The 20910-nt window shown below is 42.7% G+C and overlaps 1 protein-coding gene across 1 annotated transcript in view; it reads left to right on the top strand.

Annotated features, from left to right (window-relative positions):
* The window catches only part of SCP2 (sterol carrier protein 2), a 101009-nt gene that overhangs the window by 48464 nt on the left and 31635 nt on the right, over positions 1-20910 (top strand). The window contains exon 12 of the mRNA XM_081086530.1: positions 11265-11418. Within this exon, the coding sequence (XP_080942656.1) occupies positions 11265-11418 (154 nt within the window). The remainder of the gene's footprint in view (positions 1-11264; positions 11419-20910) is intronic.

Raw genomic sequence — 20910 nt, 5'->3', positions numbered from 1 at the left:
AGTTCCGTCCCTAGGGGCTCTGCCTCATAGAGTCCCAGCCACCACTGCAAACCTCGGAGAGAAAGCTGCCTTCGAGTTCCGACCGAAGCCAGACAGTCCCGCTTCTCCCGTTTGAGTCTGGGTCCCTAGAGACTCGCCCGGATCTGGAGCTCAGAGTCTGAAACTCCCTCCCGATTGAAAACAACAACCGCTCCCTCCGCTGCCAGCCCGCTCCGCGCGTGCACTCCGCACCTGAGTATTTCACTTCAGCACTGCGCCTCCTCTGAGTCTGGGTATGATATTCTCTTTCCTCCTAGTTGTAGAATTTCCCCTCAGCCAGCCTTCCTGTGGTTCTGGATGATGTCCGTTCTGTCTTTTAGGTGTACCCTTGAATTGGTTGTTCGAGGCAGCAATCTCCGGCGTTAACCTATGCCGCCATCTTGGTTTCTCCCATAACATCTGGATCTTAACTTAGGTGTTAAGAATTTGGATGAAAATGAAATGTGAATAAATGGAATTTTAGCCCGGGGACCTCACATACTCAAACCATAGCTTGGCTCTTCTTCTACTCTATAAGAGGTTACCAAAAAAACTACAACAAAACAAACAACAACCTCTTAGGAAAATGGATGATGAGACCTAAATCCAATACTGACTCTAAAAGTCAGTAACCCTAATAGCTTTTTACCAAAGCATCTGTGTCACCTATCATTGTATCCTACAGGCCACCCATCCTCATTCCTATTACTTAGAATTTTGCATTTTTGCCACTGTGATGTGAGGGGAGGTAAATTTTACCATTAGACTCTAATGAACATTCTTCAGTGCCAGGAGAGATGGAGCACAAGAGAGAGAGTTTACTCTTACTACCTGTTGTCAGGTAGAGCCAGCTGGGAGCAGGTCCTGGCTTTTATTGCTCTTGTCAAGTAAAAGGAAGAGAGAGAAAAGGATGATTGTGCCTGTATATCCCATATTTTATTTTCTTATTTTAATATCTTACTATCTGTGTTTTCTTGTCCCAGCTGTTTATTTCCTTTTTCCAGCCACCTTTTGGATTTATTTTATGATTCCATTTTTCTATGTTTTATTATAGTCTATCTTTAAATGATATTATACCTCTTCACTAATAGTATACTTCCATCTCCTGTGAGTATTTCTTTTGCATACTGGCCAAGTCAAAAGTAGATTTATAGTTGTGAGTATGTGAAACAGTTTATTCTTATATTATTACTAGAGGCCCGATGCACGAAATTTGTGCAAGCATAGGCCTTCCTTCCCCCAGCTGCCGGCACCGGCTTCCCTCCCAGCCCCAGCTTCGTCTAGAAGGTCACCTGGAAGGACTTCTGGTCTAATTAGCATAGTATAATTTTATTATTATAGATTTATTATTTTCCATACAAACAGCTGTAAGCCTACTTTTTTTTTTAATGCTCACCTGAGGATATTTTTCCATTGATTTTTAGAGAGAGTGGAAGGTAGAGGGAGAGACAGAGGGAAACACCGATGTGAGAGAGACATATCAATTGGTTGCCTCCTGTATGCCCCCTACCAAGGCTGGGAGCCTGCAACCACTTTTTGGTATGTGCCCTTGATCGGAATCGAACCCTGGACCCTTCTATCCACTCCTCTGTCTACTGAGTCAACCCAGCTAGGGCTGTAAGCCTACTTTTGCCATACCCTACATGTTATAGACCCCACAATGAATTATTATTTTTGTTCAAAAAATAATCTTTTGAAGACATTTAAACAATAAGAGAAAAAACTTATATATTTACCCATGTAGTTACTACCTCTCCCAGGGCTCTTCATTCCTTTGTGTAAATTCATATTCCCATCTGCTATTATTTTTCTTCTGCCTAAAGAACTCCCTTTTACATTTCTTAGTGGGGACATTGCAGTATGGTGGCAAATCCTTTCAGCATTGTATGTCTGAAAATGTCATCATATTACTTTTTTTTAACATGGTATTTTACATTTGGTAGCATTCTAGGTTGATAATTTTATAACTTTTGGAAGAAAAATCTGCTGTTACATAAATCTCATCTTTCATTGTATGCTGAGTCCATTAAAGCATTTTGCCCCTTGAAACTCAGCAAAACTTTTTTTTTTTTTTTTCCAAAAAGCCAGGCTCTGCCCAGCCAGCATGGCACAGTTCAATTGAACCAGGAGGTCACAGTTCAATTCCTGGTCAGGGCACATGGACTTGATCCCCAGTGTGAGGTGTGTAGGAGGCAGCTGATCAATGATTCTCTCTGATCATTAATGTTTCTATCTTAGTCTCTCCTTCTCTCTTCCTCTCTGAAATCAATAAAAGTATATTTAATAATAAAAAAAAAGCCAGGCCCCAATAATAGAACACAATGCTAAGGCCTTTATTTTTTGAATTATCTTTCTTGTTGAAAGTATTACAGATGCCCCCATTTACTTCCCATTGACCCCCTCCACCCCTCAGCTATTCCCAGTCCCCCCAGGCCTTCACCACACTATCATGTGTGTCCATGGGTTATGCATATATGCTTATAAATTCTTTGGTTAATCTCTCCCCACCAACCCCCCTAGCCCTGCCTTTCCTCTGAGATTCATCAGTCTATTCCATGCTTCTATGTCTCTGGATCAGTCTTGTTCATCAGTTTATTTTGTTCATTAGATTCCACATATGAGTGAGATCATGTGATACTGTTTTCTCTGAGTGGCTTATTTTGTTTAGCATGATACTCTCCAGGTCCTTCCATGCTGTCTCAAAGGTACCCATCAGTAGATGAGTGGATAGAAAAGCTGTGGCCTACTATGCAGCTGTTAAAAAGAAGACTCTCATGCTGAGGCCTTTAGATGTCTAATTTGAAACTAAAGCTGAACTAACTTCTTTGTATTTGGCTGTCTTAAAAGTATAGGAAAAGTTATGGGCTCAGGGTAGCAGGAGGAAGAAAATATTTCAGGTAATAGACCTTGTAGTGTTTCCATTCTGTGGTTTTCCATAGCATTTATTACTTATCTTTATTAGCACTTTATAGTACACCTTGAATTCTTTATAGCTTCAGTACTTAGTAGAGTGCTTGATGGATGTTTGAAAAGTTTGTTTTCAATAGCAACTAAACTATATCTATGTAGCTGAGTCCTAAGCTAATTATCCTATACTAGAGGCGCAGTGCATGAAAATTCATGCACTGGAGGGGGATCCCTTAGCCTGGCCTGCCCCCTCTCACAGTCCGGGAGCCCTTAGGGGTGAAAGGTGACCCGGTGATCAGGGGAAGACAACGCGCCATCACACCTCTGCTGCTGCCACTGCTGGTAGCGCAAGACTCGGCCGGCCCTGGGCGTCTCGGGGACTGAGGGAACTGGGGGGACTCTGGAGGCACGCGGAGTGGGCCCAGTGGGCCCGACCTTGCGGTGTGCCTACCACCCTGGCAGGACTAAGGGGGACTGGGCGCTGCCATTTTGTGGCTTTGGGCACTGCCATCATTGAGGACATGGCGGTCAATTAGCATATTCCCTCCTTATTGGCTGTGGGCACTGCCATCTTTGAGGGTGGGGCAGTCAATTAGCGTATTCACTCCTTATTGGCTGTGGGCACTGCAATCTTTGAGGGTGGGGCAGCAATTAGCATATTCCCTCATTGGCTGTGGCGCTGCCATCTTTGAGGGCGGGGCAGTCAATTAGCATATTCCCTCCTTATTGGCTGTGGGCGCCACCATCTTTGAGGGCGGGGCACTCAATCAGCATAATCCCTCCTTATTGGCTGTGGTTGCCTCCATCTTTGTGACAGTGTGAGGGTCAATTAGCATATTCCCTCTTTATTAGATAGGATAATAAAAGCCTAATATACAAATTGTCCCCTCGACTGGGAGTTTGACCGCTTGCTATGATGTGCGCTGACCACCAGGGGGTGGCGCGGAACATGGTGGGCGTTGGCGACATGGTGCTGGCAGCGGGCGGTAGTGGAGGTGCTGCTGGCCCCAATGGGCCCCAATGAGAGCAGGACCGAGGTGGGATGGTGAAGCAGGTGAGCAGGGGGCACCAGGCCAAGGTGGGTGCGAGCAGGGGCCCAATTGCCCCGCTGATCGCCCCACAGATGGCGACCTGCAGAGGCGGTGGAGGGCATGGCCGCCACCCGGCTTCCAGGTGCTGAGGGAGCTAGGCGGGGGCCCAGCCCTGACCTATCACCCCACAAACAGTGACCAGAGACTGGCAGGTCCTGATCGCCCGATTGCGGCCGGGCCCCAGGCTGGGATGGAGAACTGGGGGTGGGTGGTGGTGACCAACCTCCCATGGTGCTCAAGTGGGGGGCTGCGACCTCTTGCCAGCTACCTGGGGGCGGGGGTGACAGGGACGGAGCTGTGGTGAGAATGTGGGGTGTCTGCCAAGCTTGCTCTCACTCCCCCTGCTACCCTTCCCTGGGACTCCAGGGTTGGCGCACCGGGTCACCCCCCCTTCCCCCCCCCCCCCGCGCTCAGGTGTCAGGTGCCCCCCGAGGAGCCCGCCCTGCACCCGCTTGGCCTCTTCTGGGTGAGCCTGCCGCAGCTGCCAGGAACGCAGGTGCCGGTTGGGCTCCCTGTGGGTTCGTGCAGGAGCCTGTCTGTGAGGCTGGTCGGCCGGGAGTGGGTACACTGCCTGCTCAGCTTCCATGCGGCGCCGCAAGGTGACCTTGAGGCCCATGCTGCGCCCCGACTCGCGGTATCCGGCTACAGTCACCACATCTCTGCATGGGGACTTGGGTGCTGGGTGCCGTGACTCAGGTGGAGGGGGGCACGTGGGAGCCCGGGGGCCCAGGTGCTGCCCAGGGTGCAGAGGTCAGCTGGGACCTGACCTTCCATGCCAGATGCTCATGCTTTGATTGCCGGTCAGGCCTAGGGACTGCACCCATGCACGTATTTCGTGCACCAGGCCTCTAGTTTTTATATGAAAAGACTAGAGGCCTGGTGCACAAAAATTTGTGCATTTGGGGGTAGGGGGCCCTCAGCCCGGCCTGTGCCCTCTCGCAGTCTGGGACCCTTCGGGGGATGACCACCTGCTGGCTTAGGCCTGCTCCCCGGGGGATTGGGGCTAAGATGGCAATCAGACATCCCTCTGGTGGCCTGGCAGCCCTTGGGGGATGTCCATTTGCCAGCGGGGAGCGGACCTAAGCTGCAGTCAGACATCCTTAGCACTGAAGGGGGTGTGACCAGCTGCATACAGCCATCAGCCCCTCACCCAGGCTGGCCAGGCACCCAAGCGGGACCCCCACCCTGATCCGGATCACCCTTCAGGGCAAACCAGCCGGCCCCCACCCGTGCACCAGGCCTCTATCCTATATAGTAAAAGGGTAATATGCAAACTGACCCTAACAGCAGAAAGACTAGGAATGACTGGTCACTATGACACACACTGACCACCAGGGGGCAGACGCTCAATGCAGGAGCTGCCCCCTGGTGGTCAGTGTGCTCTCACAGGGGGGAGCTCTGCTCAGCCACAAGCCAGGCTGATGGCTGCCAGTACAGCGGTGGTGGTGGGAGCCTCTCCTGCCTCCTCAGCACCGCTAAGGATTTCTAATTGCAGCTTAGGTCTGGTTCTTTCACCAGGTAGGGAAAGTTTTCTGTCATTATTTCTTCAAATAGGTTTTCAATATCTTGCTCTCTCTCATCTTCTGGCACCCCTATAATTCGGATATTGGTACACTTGAAGCTGTCCCAGAGGCTCCTTACACTATCTTCGTATTTTTGGATTCTTTTTTTCATTTTGCTTTTCCGGTTGGGTGTTTTTTGCTTCTTCATATTTCAAATCTTTGACTTGATTCTTGTGATCCTCTGGTCTGCTGTTGGGAGTCTGTATAATATTCTTTATTTCAGTCAGTGTATGCTTAATTTCTAGTTGATTCTTTATCACAACATGGAGGGTCTCATTAGATTTCTTGAGGATCTCACTACATTTATCGGCGATCTCACCAGTCTTCTTGAAGATCTCACTACATTTATCGGTGGTCTCACCAGTCTTCTTGAAGATCTCACTACATTTATCGGCGGTCTCACCAGTCTTTTCGAGGGCCTTCTTAAATTTATTGGCTGCCGAAACCGGTTTGGCTCAGTGGATAGAGCGTTGGCCTGCGGACTGAAAGGTCCCAGGTTCAATTCCGGTCAAGGGCATGTACCTGGATTGCGGGCACATCCCCAGTAGGAGATGTGCAGGAGGCGGCTGATCGATGTTTCTCTCCCATCGATGTTTCTAACTCTCTATTTCTCTCCCTTCCTCTCTGTAAAAGGAAATCAATAAAATATATTTTTTTTAAAAAAAGTTTATCGGCGGCTTCTAGACAGTTCTTTAAAGACCTTAAACGTGTGGTTTTGAACTCTATATCCAACAGTTTGCTTTCCTCCAATTCTCTTGTTTGTGTCCTGTTTCTTTGTCTCGGCATTTTTTATGCTTCGCTGTGTCGATAGAGTGCCTTTCTGTGCTAAGTGTCCCAATTACCTGAGGTAGACACTCTTGGTGCACCCCCTTGTGGGCTTTGTGCACAGTCTTGTTGTAGTTAAGCCTTGATTGTTGTAGTTATCACTGGGAGGAATTGACCTCCAGGCCAATTGGCTGTGAGAATCAGCTGTGTCTGCAGTGGGAGAACTTCTGTGCTGGAGACACCTCTCTGGGGCTAGACTTGCTTCGATGGGGCTTTGGTGCTCACTGAGTCTGCCCCCTGAGTGTGTCTTTTATAGTTCCACAGAGCTGCAAACTGGATGGTCCCACTCTGACCTCTGGGCTTCCTGGCTCCTGGATCTCTAGGGAGGTGCTAATCTAGCCTTTGCCTGAGGCTATCCAGTAGAAGTCTCCCTGCAGGGCTTGGGCAGGGCGGGTCCCATGGGATCAACAGGGCGGGGCTAGCAATTATGGCTGCTCTCAGTCTTGCCCTCAGAGGCTCTGCTTCTCCCCCTCTCCTCCCTGTCCCCTACCTCTCATTCTCATATTGGCTGTCGTGAACACTTTCTAGTCTCACTTAACTTTCTATTCCTTCAGCAGGCTATATTCTTTCTTTGCACATGCTCAAATCTCTTCATGAAGCATTTTTTTTTTTTTTTGCATAGCTAGCTCCTCTTTATTCAGTTTAGATGTCTATTCATCTGGTCCTCATTCACTGACTTACCAAGCTATGAGAGCTATTCTTCCTCTGTGTGCTTGTAGCACCTGCGCTAATGCCTATCACAGCGTTATCAGACTGTATTATAAATTACATCTTAAGACTGTCATCTTCCTGAGGGAAATGACTATGCCAGTCTTGCTTATTGCTGGATCTTCTGAGCCTTGTGCAGTGTGTGGCACAAAATAGACATTCAATAAATTTGTTGGATGGATGGGTATATGGTTATCTGATTGGTTCATTGCATTTCTAAGATGATATCATAAACATTTTCCTAAATTGTTAAAAATAACTTTTAAACACCATTTTAAATAGGAACATAGTACTTTGTCATATAGTTCATAATTTATACAACCATTTTCCAGTTATTTCATTTCCAGATTATGTAGGTTTTTACCTATATAATAATGGGATGAACAGGTAGATTTTTAAATTTTGCCTATAGTTATGTGAGTGGGGAGAACCTTCCTTTTACCCTCAAGGTTCTTTCGGCTGGCCTAATAAGTCTACATGAGACAGATTAACATGAGAAAATGACCACATTTAATTACATATGTATGCATGGGGACCCCACATACATGAGAGACTCATGGACACCCACACATATGAGAGGTTCAAAGACAAAAAGGGGGAAATAAGGTATATATAACATTATGAGCTAAAGAATGAGGTAAGGTGCCTTGGGACTTCAGAGGGGAGGAAGGTCATTGCAGGGCAATAAAAAGAACAGATGTTCAGTAATTAGTAGTTTGCCCTGCCATATAGAAAGGTCAAAAAAGTTACTTCTCCTGTCCTGACCAGTGTGGCCCAGTTGATTGAGCGTCCTTCCATGCACCAAGAGGTCAAAGGGCACATGCCCAGGTTGCCAGCTCAATCCCCAGTAGGGGGTGTGCAGAAGGCAGCCGTTAGATCGATGTTTCTCTCTCTCTCTCTCTCTCTCTCTCTCTCTCTCTCTCTCTCAAATCAGTAAAAACATACTTAAAAAATAAAAGCTGTTTCTCATGGTAAATCTTATTATGGGAAAGGCCTCTAAATTTAAAAAAAAAATTTTTTTAAATATATATTTTATTGATTTTTTTACAGAGAGGAAGAGAGGGATAGAGAGTTAGAGACATTGATCAGCTGCCTCCTGCACTCCTCCTACTGGGGATGTGCCCACAACTAAGGTACATGCCCTTGACCGGAATCGAACCTGGGACCTTTGAGCCCACCAAACCAGTTAGGGTTCTAATTTAAATTCTTTAAGGATGAGGTAAATGTTTCTCATGAACCTATAGGGTTTTGATTGCCTTCAGCTCAAAATAATTCACATGCCTAAGTGGCACACTTTGGGAGGCCTGTTCTGAATCCCTGCACTTGATTATATCCACAGAATGTGTTGTAATGTACCCCGCGAATCACAGAAGGACGCCTCAAGAAGTCGAATTAAAGAGTCACATTTATTGCAATCTGGGACTATGAGGGGCCATTCCCCAAATCTCATAGTAACAAGATGGTCGCAGCTCCAGGGTTATATAGGCAAAAAATCACAAAGGTATTGATTACATCCCAGGGTTTGGAATGAGGAACCTAGTTTGCAAAAAAGCAGTTTACAGAAGCAGAATTAAGCATATTAATTATAGTTTTGGGTCTGGGGGTTACTGAATTGACAGAAACACATTATCTAGAGCCCTCGGGTCTGGAATGAGGAACCTAGTTTGCAAAAAAGCAGTTTACAGAAGCAGAAAGAGCATGTTATCTAAATTACAGTTTTGGGTAAACACATTATCTAGGCAGGGGTCCTCAAACTTTTTAAACAGGGGGCCAGTTCACTGTCCCTCAGACCATTGGAGGGCCGGACTATAGTTTAAAAAAAAACTATGAACAAATTCCTATGCACACTGCACATATCTTATTTTGAAGTAAAAAAACAAAACGGGAACAAATACAATATTTGTATTTGCATGTGGCCCGCGGGCCGTAGTTTGAGGACCCCTGATCTAGAGCCCTTGGGTAACCTGGGTTAAACTTAGGCATGTTATCTAAATTACAGTTTTGGGTCTAGAGCCCTCTGACCTTGGGATAACTGTGCTGTCCTTCCCAGGTAAAGGAAAATGTGCTTTCTAAGACCAGTATGACCACAACCCATGGGATAGTCACATTACAATCAATAAGGCATTTAATCGAATGGGATGATTTATATAATTCAGAAAATGAAAATAACCTGTCCATTGTTAAACAAAGCAAATAGGTACATAAGCCAAACATCAGGGTTAAAGTTAAACTATAGTTTTTACCTGAGATGATTGCTACCATACTTCATTACAGGGTATGGCATTCCCCATTTTATTTTATTTATTTATTTATTTTTATTTATTTTTTATTTTTTTACTGGCCCGGACTAGGTGGGAACGGGCCTGGGGTGGAGGGGGGGAGGGGGGAAAACAGGGCCTGAGGGAGGGAGGCGAGGGAGGAGAGGGAAGCGGGGAGGGGTGGAGGGGCGTGGGAAGCCTCTAGCATTCCCTATTTTAAAAGAGTGTTAAGATACATGCCCTGTAAATATATAGACACTGCTTGGAAACTGAGAAGTGGCATTTAAATTTCTTTCTTTTTTTTTTTTTAAATGTATTCACGCTCTCTTTTTTTTTTTATATATACATAATATATATATTTTATTGGTTTTTTACAGAGAGGAAGGGAGAGGGATAGAGAGCTAGAAACATTGATGAGAGAGAAACATCCATCAGCTGCCTCCTGCACACTCCCCACTGGGGATGTGCCCGCAACCACGGTACATGCCCTTGACTGGAATCGAACCTGGGACCCTTCAGTCCACAGGCTGACGCTCTATCCACTGAGCCAAACCGGTTAGGGCGCATTTAAATTTCTTGAGGAGGTTGGGGTTTATATAGGACAGTGTCTCAGAAGTTGTGACTGGGGGTGTGGGTAGAAGAATAGAACTTGTAAGTAGGCCTGTGAAGCTCTGCCTCCAGGAGGAGAAAACCGGTCTATCCTGAGAGATAATTTTTTTTTTTAATTTCTTTATTGGTTAAGGTATTACAAATGTGTCCTCATTTCCCATTAACCCCCAGCCTCCCCCCCTTCCCCCATGCTCTCATCCCCCTGTTGTCACTGTCCATTGGTTTGGCTTATATGCATGCATACAAGTCCTTTGATTGATCTCTCCCCCTTCACCCCTCCCTCCCCTACTTTCCCTCTGGGGATTGATAGTCTGATGCTGTTTCTGAGAGACAATTCTTAACTCAGGATCTGCTAATGGCTGGTCTGGTAGAAAGATAAACAAAGGTAAATCAGGAGACTTGGGTTCGAATTTCAGCTCTGGAATTAGCCTGCTGTGTGACCATTCACAAATTACTTAATCTTACCTTTTCTCAGTGTTTACACGACTAAGTTCTTTTCAGCTGTAAAAATCTCTCATTTTATTATCCAGGGGACAAAACTATTTTTGTGAATCCAGAGCTATTCTTGCAATACTTATGTATAGGTTTGGAAAACAATTCATTCTTGTTGTGAACTAATTGGGGAAAATAATAGGAAAATTCTCCATACCAGCTAAATTTTTTAGGGAACATGAACCTCCAAATTCTAGATTATTTTCTTCTGATACATAAAGATGGTAAAATTAGTAAAATTACCCTTATGCTGTTTTGCGTGGGCTAGAGAACTTTATATTCATTGTTTTCTCTTCGAGCTTGTCCAGAAAAACATGACAAGTTGGATAAATATAGAGTGCAGAGAATTTCTTAAACCTGCATATTGTGCAAATAGATTACTTAAGAAAAGAAAAATAGGTGCAAAACCATTAGTGCTTTTAAGAGAAGTTATTTAAGTAAACGCTGTCTCGGCTTAATTAAATGCTTCGATTAAAAGTCACAATTAACGTTAGCTAGCCCTGGTCTGGCTTAAGGAGGCTGGCTGTTGGGGCAGCTTTTCTTTTTTAAATATATTTTATTGATTTTTTACAGAGAGGAAGGGAGAGGGATAGAGTTAGAAACATCGATCAGCTGCCTCCTGCAGAACCCCTACTGGGGATGTGCCCGCAACCAAGGTACATGCCCTTGACTAGAATCGAACCTGGGACCCTTCAGTTCGCAGGCCAATGCTCTATCCATTGAGCCAAACCGGCCAGGGTGGGGCAGCTTTTCTAAAGCAACTGAATCTGACGGCTCTGTGTTCGACTCGCCAGGCCTGGCTCAGTGCGCGGAGCTCTGCTGGCAGCTGCGAGGGGAAGCCGGGAAGAGACAAGTTCCTGGGGCAAAGGTTGCTCTGCAGCACAATTTGGGCTTAGGAGGAGCTGTCGTTGTCACGATCTACAGGATGGGTTTCCCCGAAGCCGCCAGGTAAGTGTCATTGTGGGTTTTGTCGGGCAGTGAATCCTTCCGACCTTTCACAGCTAATTTCGGTTCTCGTGTATAAAGCCCTAATTTTATTGTCTTCGTACTCAAAGAGTAAGTACCTCATTGCATTGCTTTAAAGCACAGCTTTAAAACTTTAAACCGGCCACGAGCTTTAAACTTCAACAGCCTGGGAAAACGGTTCAAAAAGGAGGCAGCACAGTCAGGAGAGTGCTGAGCTCGAAGCCGGCGCTGGCCGCGCGGGTCTCAGCCCTGCCAACCCGAGTAATTAATTTGGGCACTTTGGGGTTCCTTTCCCACAACGTGCTTTCTCCCCAAGCTTCTGAGGTTGTTTGGAGAAAGGCACCGAACATGCTGCTGGGACCTCGGCGGATTTATCTCTTAACCCAGCTCAGCCCTCACTGCGGCTAGAATCCTCTCTCTTTGCCGTTTGCTGATTTTCTTCCCGTCCTTGTCAAATGCCTGTGCTCCTCAAATCTCTAAGCACTTCCCCCCGCCAAGCCTTTCAGGATCCCTCAACTGACTTGCTCTTCTCTCTGAGAAGTGCTCTTTCCTGGAGGAAAAAGTCCCTCTTCCGTTCCAAGGCCCAGCTTTCCTCTTTCATGCTTTTCTTTCCAACAACTCTCTCTGTAACTTGGTTGCAAAAACTTATACCCTCTCCCCTCTTTTGAATCCTCCATCTTTGCCTTTCCACTGACTCCTTTCCCTCTTTCGCAAGCAGGTTCAGGTCTGAAGTCTAAAACAGTCTGTTTTTCTCCTTCCCTTGATTCTGTTTCATGATGAGCCTTGTATATTGAGCCACCTTTGTTTTTCGTGCTGAAATATCTTGCAGTCTAGTTTCTGACCTTATCACTGAGGTCAGGTAAGGCCACCCGTGATCTGATTATGAAATTGTCACATGTCCTTGTCTTTAGTTTTCATACTTAATCTCGTTAGTCCTGCTGTAGCTTTCAACACTAATTGGTTCCTTTTTATTTTCCTGAAATTCTTGGTAATTATTTATTCACACTTTGGTTCTACGAGATATGCAACACCATGAACAGAATTCCTTACGTCCTGATGTTTTGCAAACTCTTGAGTGTATCCTCTCTGTCCTGTCACTCTTCTTTCTCTGCCTGGAATACCATTTCTGTTGAGAAAATTCTTTCTTTTAAGGCCCATCTCCCTTTAAATATCCACAGCACTTTGTACCTCTTGGGTCCCCATCCAATTTTGGTTTAGTTGCAGTATATCTAGTTTGTTTTTATCTCCTTTCTTATATGAAATCCTTGAGGCCTAACACTGTGACTGACTTCTTCCCACCTGAGGATCTCTCCCAGTGGTTAAATGTTTATTGAATCAAATCAAATAAAAAGATGTTAAGTTGAATTTTAAGTTTCCTCCCAAATCTGATTCATTGGCTCTGCACTGTCCTCAGGAATTCCATCTAGTTCAGATTTGGAGTTGAAAACCCTCAGTGAAAGCCAAACTATAAAGAACTACCAGAGTCAGAATGTTAATGTAGCTATTGAATTTGCTCAGAATATAAGGTTATGATTTGGAAGCAATAAATTATATTTTAAACATAGAATTCTCTTTTATTTTCAGGAGACGAAATATTGAGATATAGATTTCTCACAGTAACCACGATTAATATTTCTGGGAAGGCAGAAGTATAAAAAACAAATCTAGATAATAATGACAAGAAAAAAGGAAAATATATATTAATGACAAAAATTTAGTTTGAAATATTTAAAGATATTGATAGTTTTAGTGATAAAAACATAACTCACTCCAGAGGCCAAAGATGGAAAAACAATTCTAATTCTGATGGTGCAAATACAGTTTTTTTAAAAAATATATTTTATTGATTTCAGAGAGGAAGGGAGAGGGAGAGAGAGAAACTTCAATGATGAGAGAGAATCATTGATCGGCTGCCTCTTACACGCCCCTACTGGGGATGGAACCCGCAACCCAGGCATATGCCCTTGACCAGAATCAAACCCTGGACCCTTCAGTCCGCAGGCCAATGCTCTATCCACTGAGTCAGTACCAGCTAGGGCCAAATATAGTTTTAAAATGAGGTTGTAGTTTGGTTTTAAACAAGGTCATTTTAAGGTACCTATTACACATGATCTCATTTGCTTAGTTTCTCATTTAGCTAACGTTGATAGAGCAACTGCTGCATGCTTAGGCTCCTCAGAGAGGTGGGGAGAAGGCAGACATACTTTTTTTCAAAATGTCGTAGAAGCCCATAGGAAGGAATTTTTTGTTTTATTGTTTTGTTAATCCTTACTTACCCCAGGCTGTTTTCCTCATGGGGGTATTTGTCCATTGATTTTTTTTTTTTTTCCAGAGAGAGAGAGCCAGAGAGAAACATCAATTAGCTACCTCCTGCACATGCCCAACTTGGCTGGGGATTGAACCTGCAACCCAGGCTCATGCTCTTGACTGGGAATTGATCCCAAGACCCTTCAGTGTGTGGGCCCAGGGCCAATGCTCTGGCCAACACTATAACCACTGAACACACCAGCCAGGGCATTATGTTGTAAACCTAAATTTGAATTGGAATTACTAGGATTGCCCAGAAAAAGGATAAAGGAAGGGCATTCCAGACCTGTACAGAGATTTGAAAATATAAGGAGGTTTAGCGAGTGGCTGTGCTGTGTGGGTGGAGAGTAGATTCTTGTTTGTATTTGGGTAGAGGGCAGAGATCAGTGTGTATAGGAAACAGTGGATTGGATCATGATTTTGAAATAATTCAAATGCTATGCTCAGGAGTTTGGAACTTACCCTACAGAGTATAAGTTTTAGCAAAAGTTTATGTGATTATATTATGTTTTAGATAAATCAGTCTGGCATTATTTTGAGTTGAATGGTAGAGACCAAAAGCCAGGGATCCTTAGGGAGGCAGCTACAGTAGTATGGATAATAAATGTTTAGTGCTGTTCTGGCCAGTGTGTCTAAGTGGTTATAGTGTTGGCCCACGCACCAAGGGGTTGAGGGCTCCATTCCCGGTCAAGGGCACATATCTGGGTTGCAGGTTGGATTCCCAGCCCAGTCTGGGCATGTGCAGGAGGCAACCCATTGGTGTGTCTCTTTCACATCAATGTTTTTTTCTTCCCCCCCCCCCCCCACCTCCTCTTTCGATCTCTCTAAAAATGAATGGAAAAAATACCCTTGGGTGAGGTTTAACAAAAGAAAAAAAAAAGAAATGTTTAGTGCTGCAACAGGAACTCTGAAAATGAAGAGGAGAGGTCATATTTAAGAACTATGATCAGTTGCATTTAATTTACAATTAACTTTTCTTCCCTTTAATTTAGAACAATTTTGAATATGCATTAACTTTTCTTCCCTTTAATTTAGACCAATTTTAAATGAAACTTATTTTAAAAATCTAACTTTGTTTGGTTTTTCCACTTTTAAATTAGGTATAACTTACATACAGTAGAAGTCACCCTTTTTTAGTGCACAGTTCTGCAAATTTTGACAAACATATAGTCATATAACTACCACCATAATCAAGATATAGAACAGTTTCATCACCCCCCAAAATTCCTGGTTCACTTAATAGCTGACCTTTCTCCCTACACTCCAGCCTCTGGCAACAACTGATCTGTTTTCTGCCCAGATAGTTTTCCCTTTCCAGAATATCCTGGGAATAGGATCAAAAGGCCTTTCTTTCGCTTAACATATTACACTTGAGATTCATCCATGTTATTGTGTGTCTAAGTAAATTGTTTCTTTTATTGCTGAGTGGTATTCCATTTGTATGGATGTACCACGGTTTGTTCATTCCTGGGTTGAGGCATATTTGGATTGCTCTGTGTGTTTTTTTGTGTGGAAAATTATCTGATTAGCTTGGAAGTTTAACTCAACAAGTAAAAAGCCTAAATGATACAAGAAGTTAAAAGTTAGAAGTAAAAATGGTCCACAAAATGATTACAACTGTATGTGTATAAACAAGGACTTGAAGAGCAATGTAAAAAAATGAATCTAGAAAACTTGTTGGAATGGTGTGATTGTAGGTGGTTGGCTTTTTCAATTTCTAACTTTCTGTTTTAACTAGAACCCTTTTTTTTGACATAACTTCATACAGGAAAAATTACAAGAATGATCCAAGGAACTCCCATATACCTTGTATTCAGATTCACCAATTGTTTATATTTTGCCCCATTTGCTTTATCATTTTGTCTCTCTATATATTCATAGATATATGCATATTTTAATGAAATATTTAAGAAAATTGGAGACATTATGCTCCTTTATAAACATTTCAGTGGGCATTTCTAAAAACTGTATAAGGACATTTTCTTATTTAATGACAGTATAGTTAATAAAATCAGGAAATTTAACATTTATACATAATCTAAAGAACATATTCACAGTTTGATAACTGTCCTAATAATATCTTTATAAAAGACACTATAAGCTTTCCTTTTATCCTCTTTGGCCAGAATCCGTTCTAGGATCCTGAATGCATTTATCTGTCATGTCTCTTTAGTTTCCTTTAATCTGAAGTAATCTTTCAGCCTTTCTTTCTTTGTATTTCTTGACCTTGATCCTTTTTTATAATTTATTGTTGAAAGTATAACATTGACCTTGATTTTTTGAAGACCATAAGTACATTCCTTTTTTTGTTTAATCTTTTTTTTTTAAATATATATTTTATTGATTTTTTACAGAGAGGAAGGGAGAGAGATAGTTAGAAACATCGATGAGAGAGAAACATCGATCAGCTGCCTCCTGCACATCTCCCACTGGGGATGTGCCCGCAACCCAGGTACATGCCCTTGACCGGAATCGAACCCGGGACCCTTCAGTCCGCAGGCCGACGCTCTATCCACTGAGCCAAACCGGTCTCGGCCTGTTTAATCTTTTTTAAAAATTGATTTTAGAGAGGAAGGGAGAGGGAGAGAGAGAGAAACATCAATGATGAGAGGGAATCATTGATCAGCTGCCTCCTGCATGCCCCCTACTGGGGATTGAGCCCACAACCCGGGCATGTGCCCTTGACTGGAATCGAACCATGACCTGGTTCATAGGGTTGACACTCAACCACTGAGCCATGTCAGTCAGGCTGTAAGTACATTCTTTAAGAATAGAATGTCCCTCAATTTGCATTTATCTGATATCCCCTCATAATTAGATTCAGGTTATACATTTTTTTTTGCAGGAATACCACTGAGGTTGTGTCCTTCTTAGCATATCATGTCTGGAGGCACATGATGTTGGTTGCCCTATATTGGTGATTTTTAACTTTGTTCACTTGGTTAAGGTGCTATCTACCATGTTTTTCTCTGAAAAGTGACTGTGTTTCTCTTGTAGTTTTTAAGTAATTTGTGTTGAGATGTTTGAGATTATATAAATATCCTATTCCTCCTCAAACTTTTACCTATTACCCATTCATTTTAGCATCCTTTGATGATTTTTTTTCTAATGTCATCATTCTTTATATTAAGTGGCATTCTGCTGTAAGGAAGAGTTTCTCTTCTCCCCCACTTTAAAATTTTTTTCTGTCTATTTATCTGTTGATTAATATATCAGTATGAACTCATGAATTCTTATTTCGTTTAGAGGGTTATAATTCATTATTATCATTTCTTTTGATATTTGAAATGTCCTGCTTTGACCAGTGGTAGTTCCTTTTAGTTGACTCATGTCTCATGCTTCCTTTCAGTACTTATTTTCTAGCTCAAGAAGATATTCCAGGCTTATCCTGCACTTTCTATGCACCAGCCCTACGATCAGCCATTTCTCCAAGGAGCCCTGGTTCTTTCAGTGGAGAATGGTATTTCGCAACCACAGTGTAGCTGCTAGCTGAGTGCTTGTTTTTTTATTACTTGTTTTTAGGCCTTCTCAGTGGACACACACACACACACACACACACACACACAATTTTAGTTTCATTTTAAAAGATATTTAAGGACTACATGCAAAAATCTTATATCTGTCTCCATAGTAATGTAGCCTCTCCTCCCCGCCACCCCCCCAGTTAGTTAGCAGTTAGAATGAAGAAATTATATAAAAACTACTTAACTGTCATCTGTCTATAATATCTTTTGAAAATTTTATTGACTGGAATGATCAGAAAGGCAGTGTTGATCAGTGGAAAGAGCACCCTATCAACCTTTCCTCACACTGCCTGCTTTGGGCATGTTAACGTAACCTTTCCCTGGTTAGAAAGGAGTGATAACATGCAGGGATTAGAAAACGAACACATGAAAAATACACATTGTAGTTGCTCAATTAACTATTGATTTCTGATCTCCCTGTGCATTTTTCTTTCTTCTTTCCCATTTCTCTGGTTTTTGTCACTGGTCAAAAGGTTGAAAATGGTTGTATTACTAAATTATAAATATTATCTATGGGTTTGAAAAAAGTGAACTTTAATTTTTAGTTCAGAATGGGGAGCATACATAACTCATTGAAACCCACAGTTTGGCTCTTTGGGTTGGATTTCTGTTTGTGATGGGATCACATGCCTGCTCTGAGGTCAAGGGGAGTTGCTGATTGCAGATGAACCTTACTCTCTAGACCTCATGTGCGTTGCCCAGTCATCTGTAATTAGAACAAACCGATTACTGGTAAAATGTGAGATTTGGAGATAGAGATATGATCAAAGTGTAGGGTTCTATATTCTTCCTAAACACTAAGAAAAATAGCAACCACTTAAAAAAATTTTAACAGCTTTATTGAGACATAATTCACATGCTACACAATTCATCCATTTTAAGTGTACATTCAGTGGTTTTTAGTGTATCAGAGTTGTGCAGTCATCGCCACAATCAATTTTAGAACATTTTCATCACCCCAGAAAGAAACCGTGTACCCATTAGCAGTTACTCCCCAGCCCCTGTCCTTGCAGGCGCTGGCAACCACTAATCTACTTTCTGTCTCTATGGATTTGCCTATTCTGGACATTTCATATAAATGAAATCATAAAAAGTGTGGCCTTTTGTGACTGCTGCTTTCATTTAGCATAATGTATTTGAGGTCTATCCATGTTATAGGAATAAATGTAATTCAGGCATACCTCAGATATTGCAGGTTCAGTTCCAGACCTCTACAATAAAGTGGTTATCATTAAAATAAGACAAAAATTAAGCTTGACTTTTCCTCTTACAAACAAACAATTTCTCTGTAGCATGTGGTGCTGTTTGATAGCATTTTACCCACAGTAGAACTTTCAAAATTGGAGTCAGTTTTCCTAAACCCTGCCTCTGCTTTAAACTAAGTTTACGACATATTCTAAATCCTTTCTTGCATTTCAACAGTCTTTACAGCATTTTTACCAGGAGTAGATTCCATCGCAAGAAACACCTTTCTTTGCTCATTCATAAGAAACAATTCGTCATCAATTAGTTTTATCATGAGATTTCAGTAATTCCATCATAAGCTTCAGGCTCCATTTCTAATTCTACGTCTCTTGCTATTTCTACTACATCTGCTGTTACTTCTTCCACTGAAGTCTTGAACCCTTCAAAGTCATCTGTAAAGGTTCAATCAGCTTCTTTCTTTCTTTCTTTTTTTTTTTTTTACAGAGAGGAAGGGAGAGGGATAGAGAGTTAGAAACATCGATGAGAGAGAAACATCGATCAGCTGCCTCCCGCACATCCCCCACTGGGAATATGCCCGCAACCCAGGCACATGTCCCCGACCGGAATCGAACCTGGGACCCTTCAGTCCGCAGGCCGACGCTCTATCCACTGAGCCAAACCGGCTTCGGCCAATCAGCTTCTTTCAAACTATTGTTAATGTAGATATTTTGACCTCTTTTCATGAATCACAAATGGCATCTAGAATGGTGAATTCTTTCCAGAGGGTTTTCTGTTTCCTTTGCCCAGATCCATCAAAGTAATCTCTTATCTATGGCAGATATAACCTTACATAATGTATTTCTTAAATAATAAGACTTGAAAGTTGAAATTGCTTCTTTATTCAAGGGTTACAGAATGGATATTGTGTCAGAAGGCATGAAAACATTAATTTTACTGTACATTTCCATCAGAGCTCCTGGATGACCAGGTGTATTGTTAATGAGCAGTAATATTTTGAAAGGAATTTTTATCTGTGCAGTATGTCTCAATAGTAGGCTTAACATATTCAGTAAACCATGTTGTATAAAGATGTGCTGTCATCCAGGCTTTGTTGTTCCATTTATAGAGGACTGTAAATATTTCTCTCTTCTCCGTGTCCAGCGCAGGTAGAAAGTGGTCCGATTCCTGAGTAGGGGCGGCTGGGGATTGAGAAAATGAAAGAAAGAGACAGACACAGAGATGGAAGGAAAAAGCTGGGGCCTGGTGGGACCACTGTCCTCTGATGGAGAGACAAGGACCCAGAGCCAATAGTGCGTGTTTATTTTATACAGCAAAAAACAGGAAGTTTTATGAAAAGTCAGGACAAAGGAGATTATGTGCATTCTTGGGTGGACCCAAATCATATTCATTCCTGGTGCTTGGCTGGATTTAAAGAACAAAACCTACCCCCTGACACCTGGGCTGAAGGTCAAGCTGACAACACTCCTGCCTCTGGCAAAGTGTGTTTCCAGGACGTGGTTTTGCCAACGCCACTGGGTTCAGCTGACAATAATTAAAGAAATGCCCATGTGCCTTCTCAGGTGCTCTCTACAGAGGACAAAGTAGATGTAGCATAATCCTTTTAAATATACTTTATTGATTTTTATAGAGAGTTAGAAACATTGATGAGAGAGAAACATTGATCAGCTGCCTCCTGCATGCTCCACACTGGTGATTGAGCCTACAACCCGTGCATGTGCCCTTGACTGGAATCAAACCCAGGACCCTTCAGTCCACAGGCTGATGCTGTATCCACTGAGCCAAACCAGCTAGGGCTAAAGCATAATTCTTAAGGGCCCTAGGATTTTCGGAATGATAAATGAGCATTGGCTTCAACAAAGTCATCCAGCTACGTTGGTTCCTAACAAGAGAGTGAGCCTGTCTTTTGAAACCAGGCATTGACTTCTCTCTAGTTAATGAAGGCATCTTTTTTTTTTTCTCTCTAGTTAATGATGCCTAGATGGCATCTTTTTCCAATATAAGGCTGTTTCGTCTACATTGAAATCTGTTGGTTAGTAAATAGCCACCTTCGCTAGTTAGTTTAGCTTCTGGATAACTTGCTATAGCTTCTACATTAGGATTTGCTGCTTCACCTTGTACTTTTATATTATGGAGATAGCTTCTTTCCTTAAATCTCATGAACCAACTCCTGCTAGCTTCCATTGTTCAATTTTTTAAATGGAATTTACTGGCGGTGACATTGGTTAATTCAATTACATAGGTTTCAGGTGTACAATTCGATGATACATCATCTGTATATTGTTGTGTACACCATGCCAAGTCAAGTCTCATTCCATCACCATTTATCCTCCTTACACCCTCTTATACCTCCTCCTAACTTCCCTTTAACTTCCAAGTTTTCTTCTGCAGCTTCCTCACTTCTCTCAGCCTTCATAGAATTGAAGAGTTGGGGCCTGGC

This window comes from Myotis nattereri (genome assembly GCF_964212035.1).
Source record: "Myotis nattereri genome assembly, chromosome: 3".
NCBI lineage: Eukaryota > Metazoa > Chordata > Mammalia > Chiroptera > Vespertilionidae > Myotis > Myotis nattereri.
This window is presented reverse-complemented; position numbering and strand designations above follow the sequence as displayed.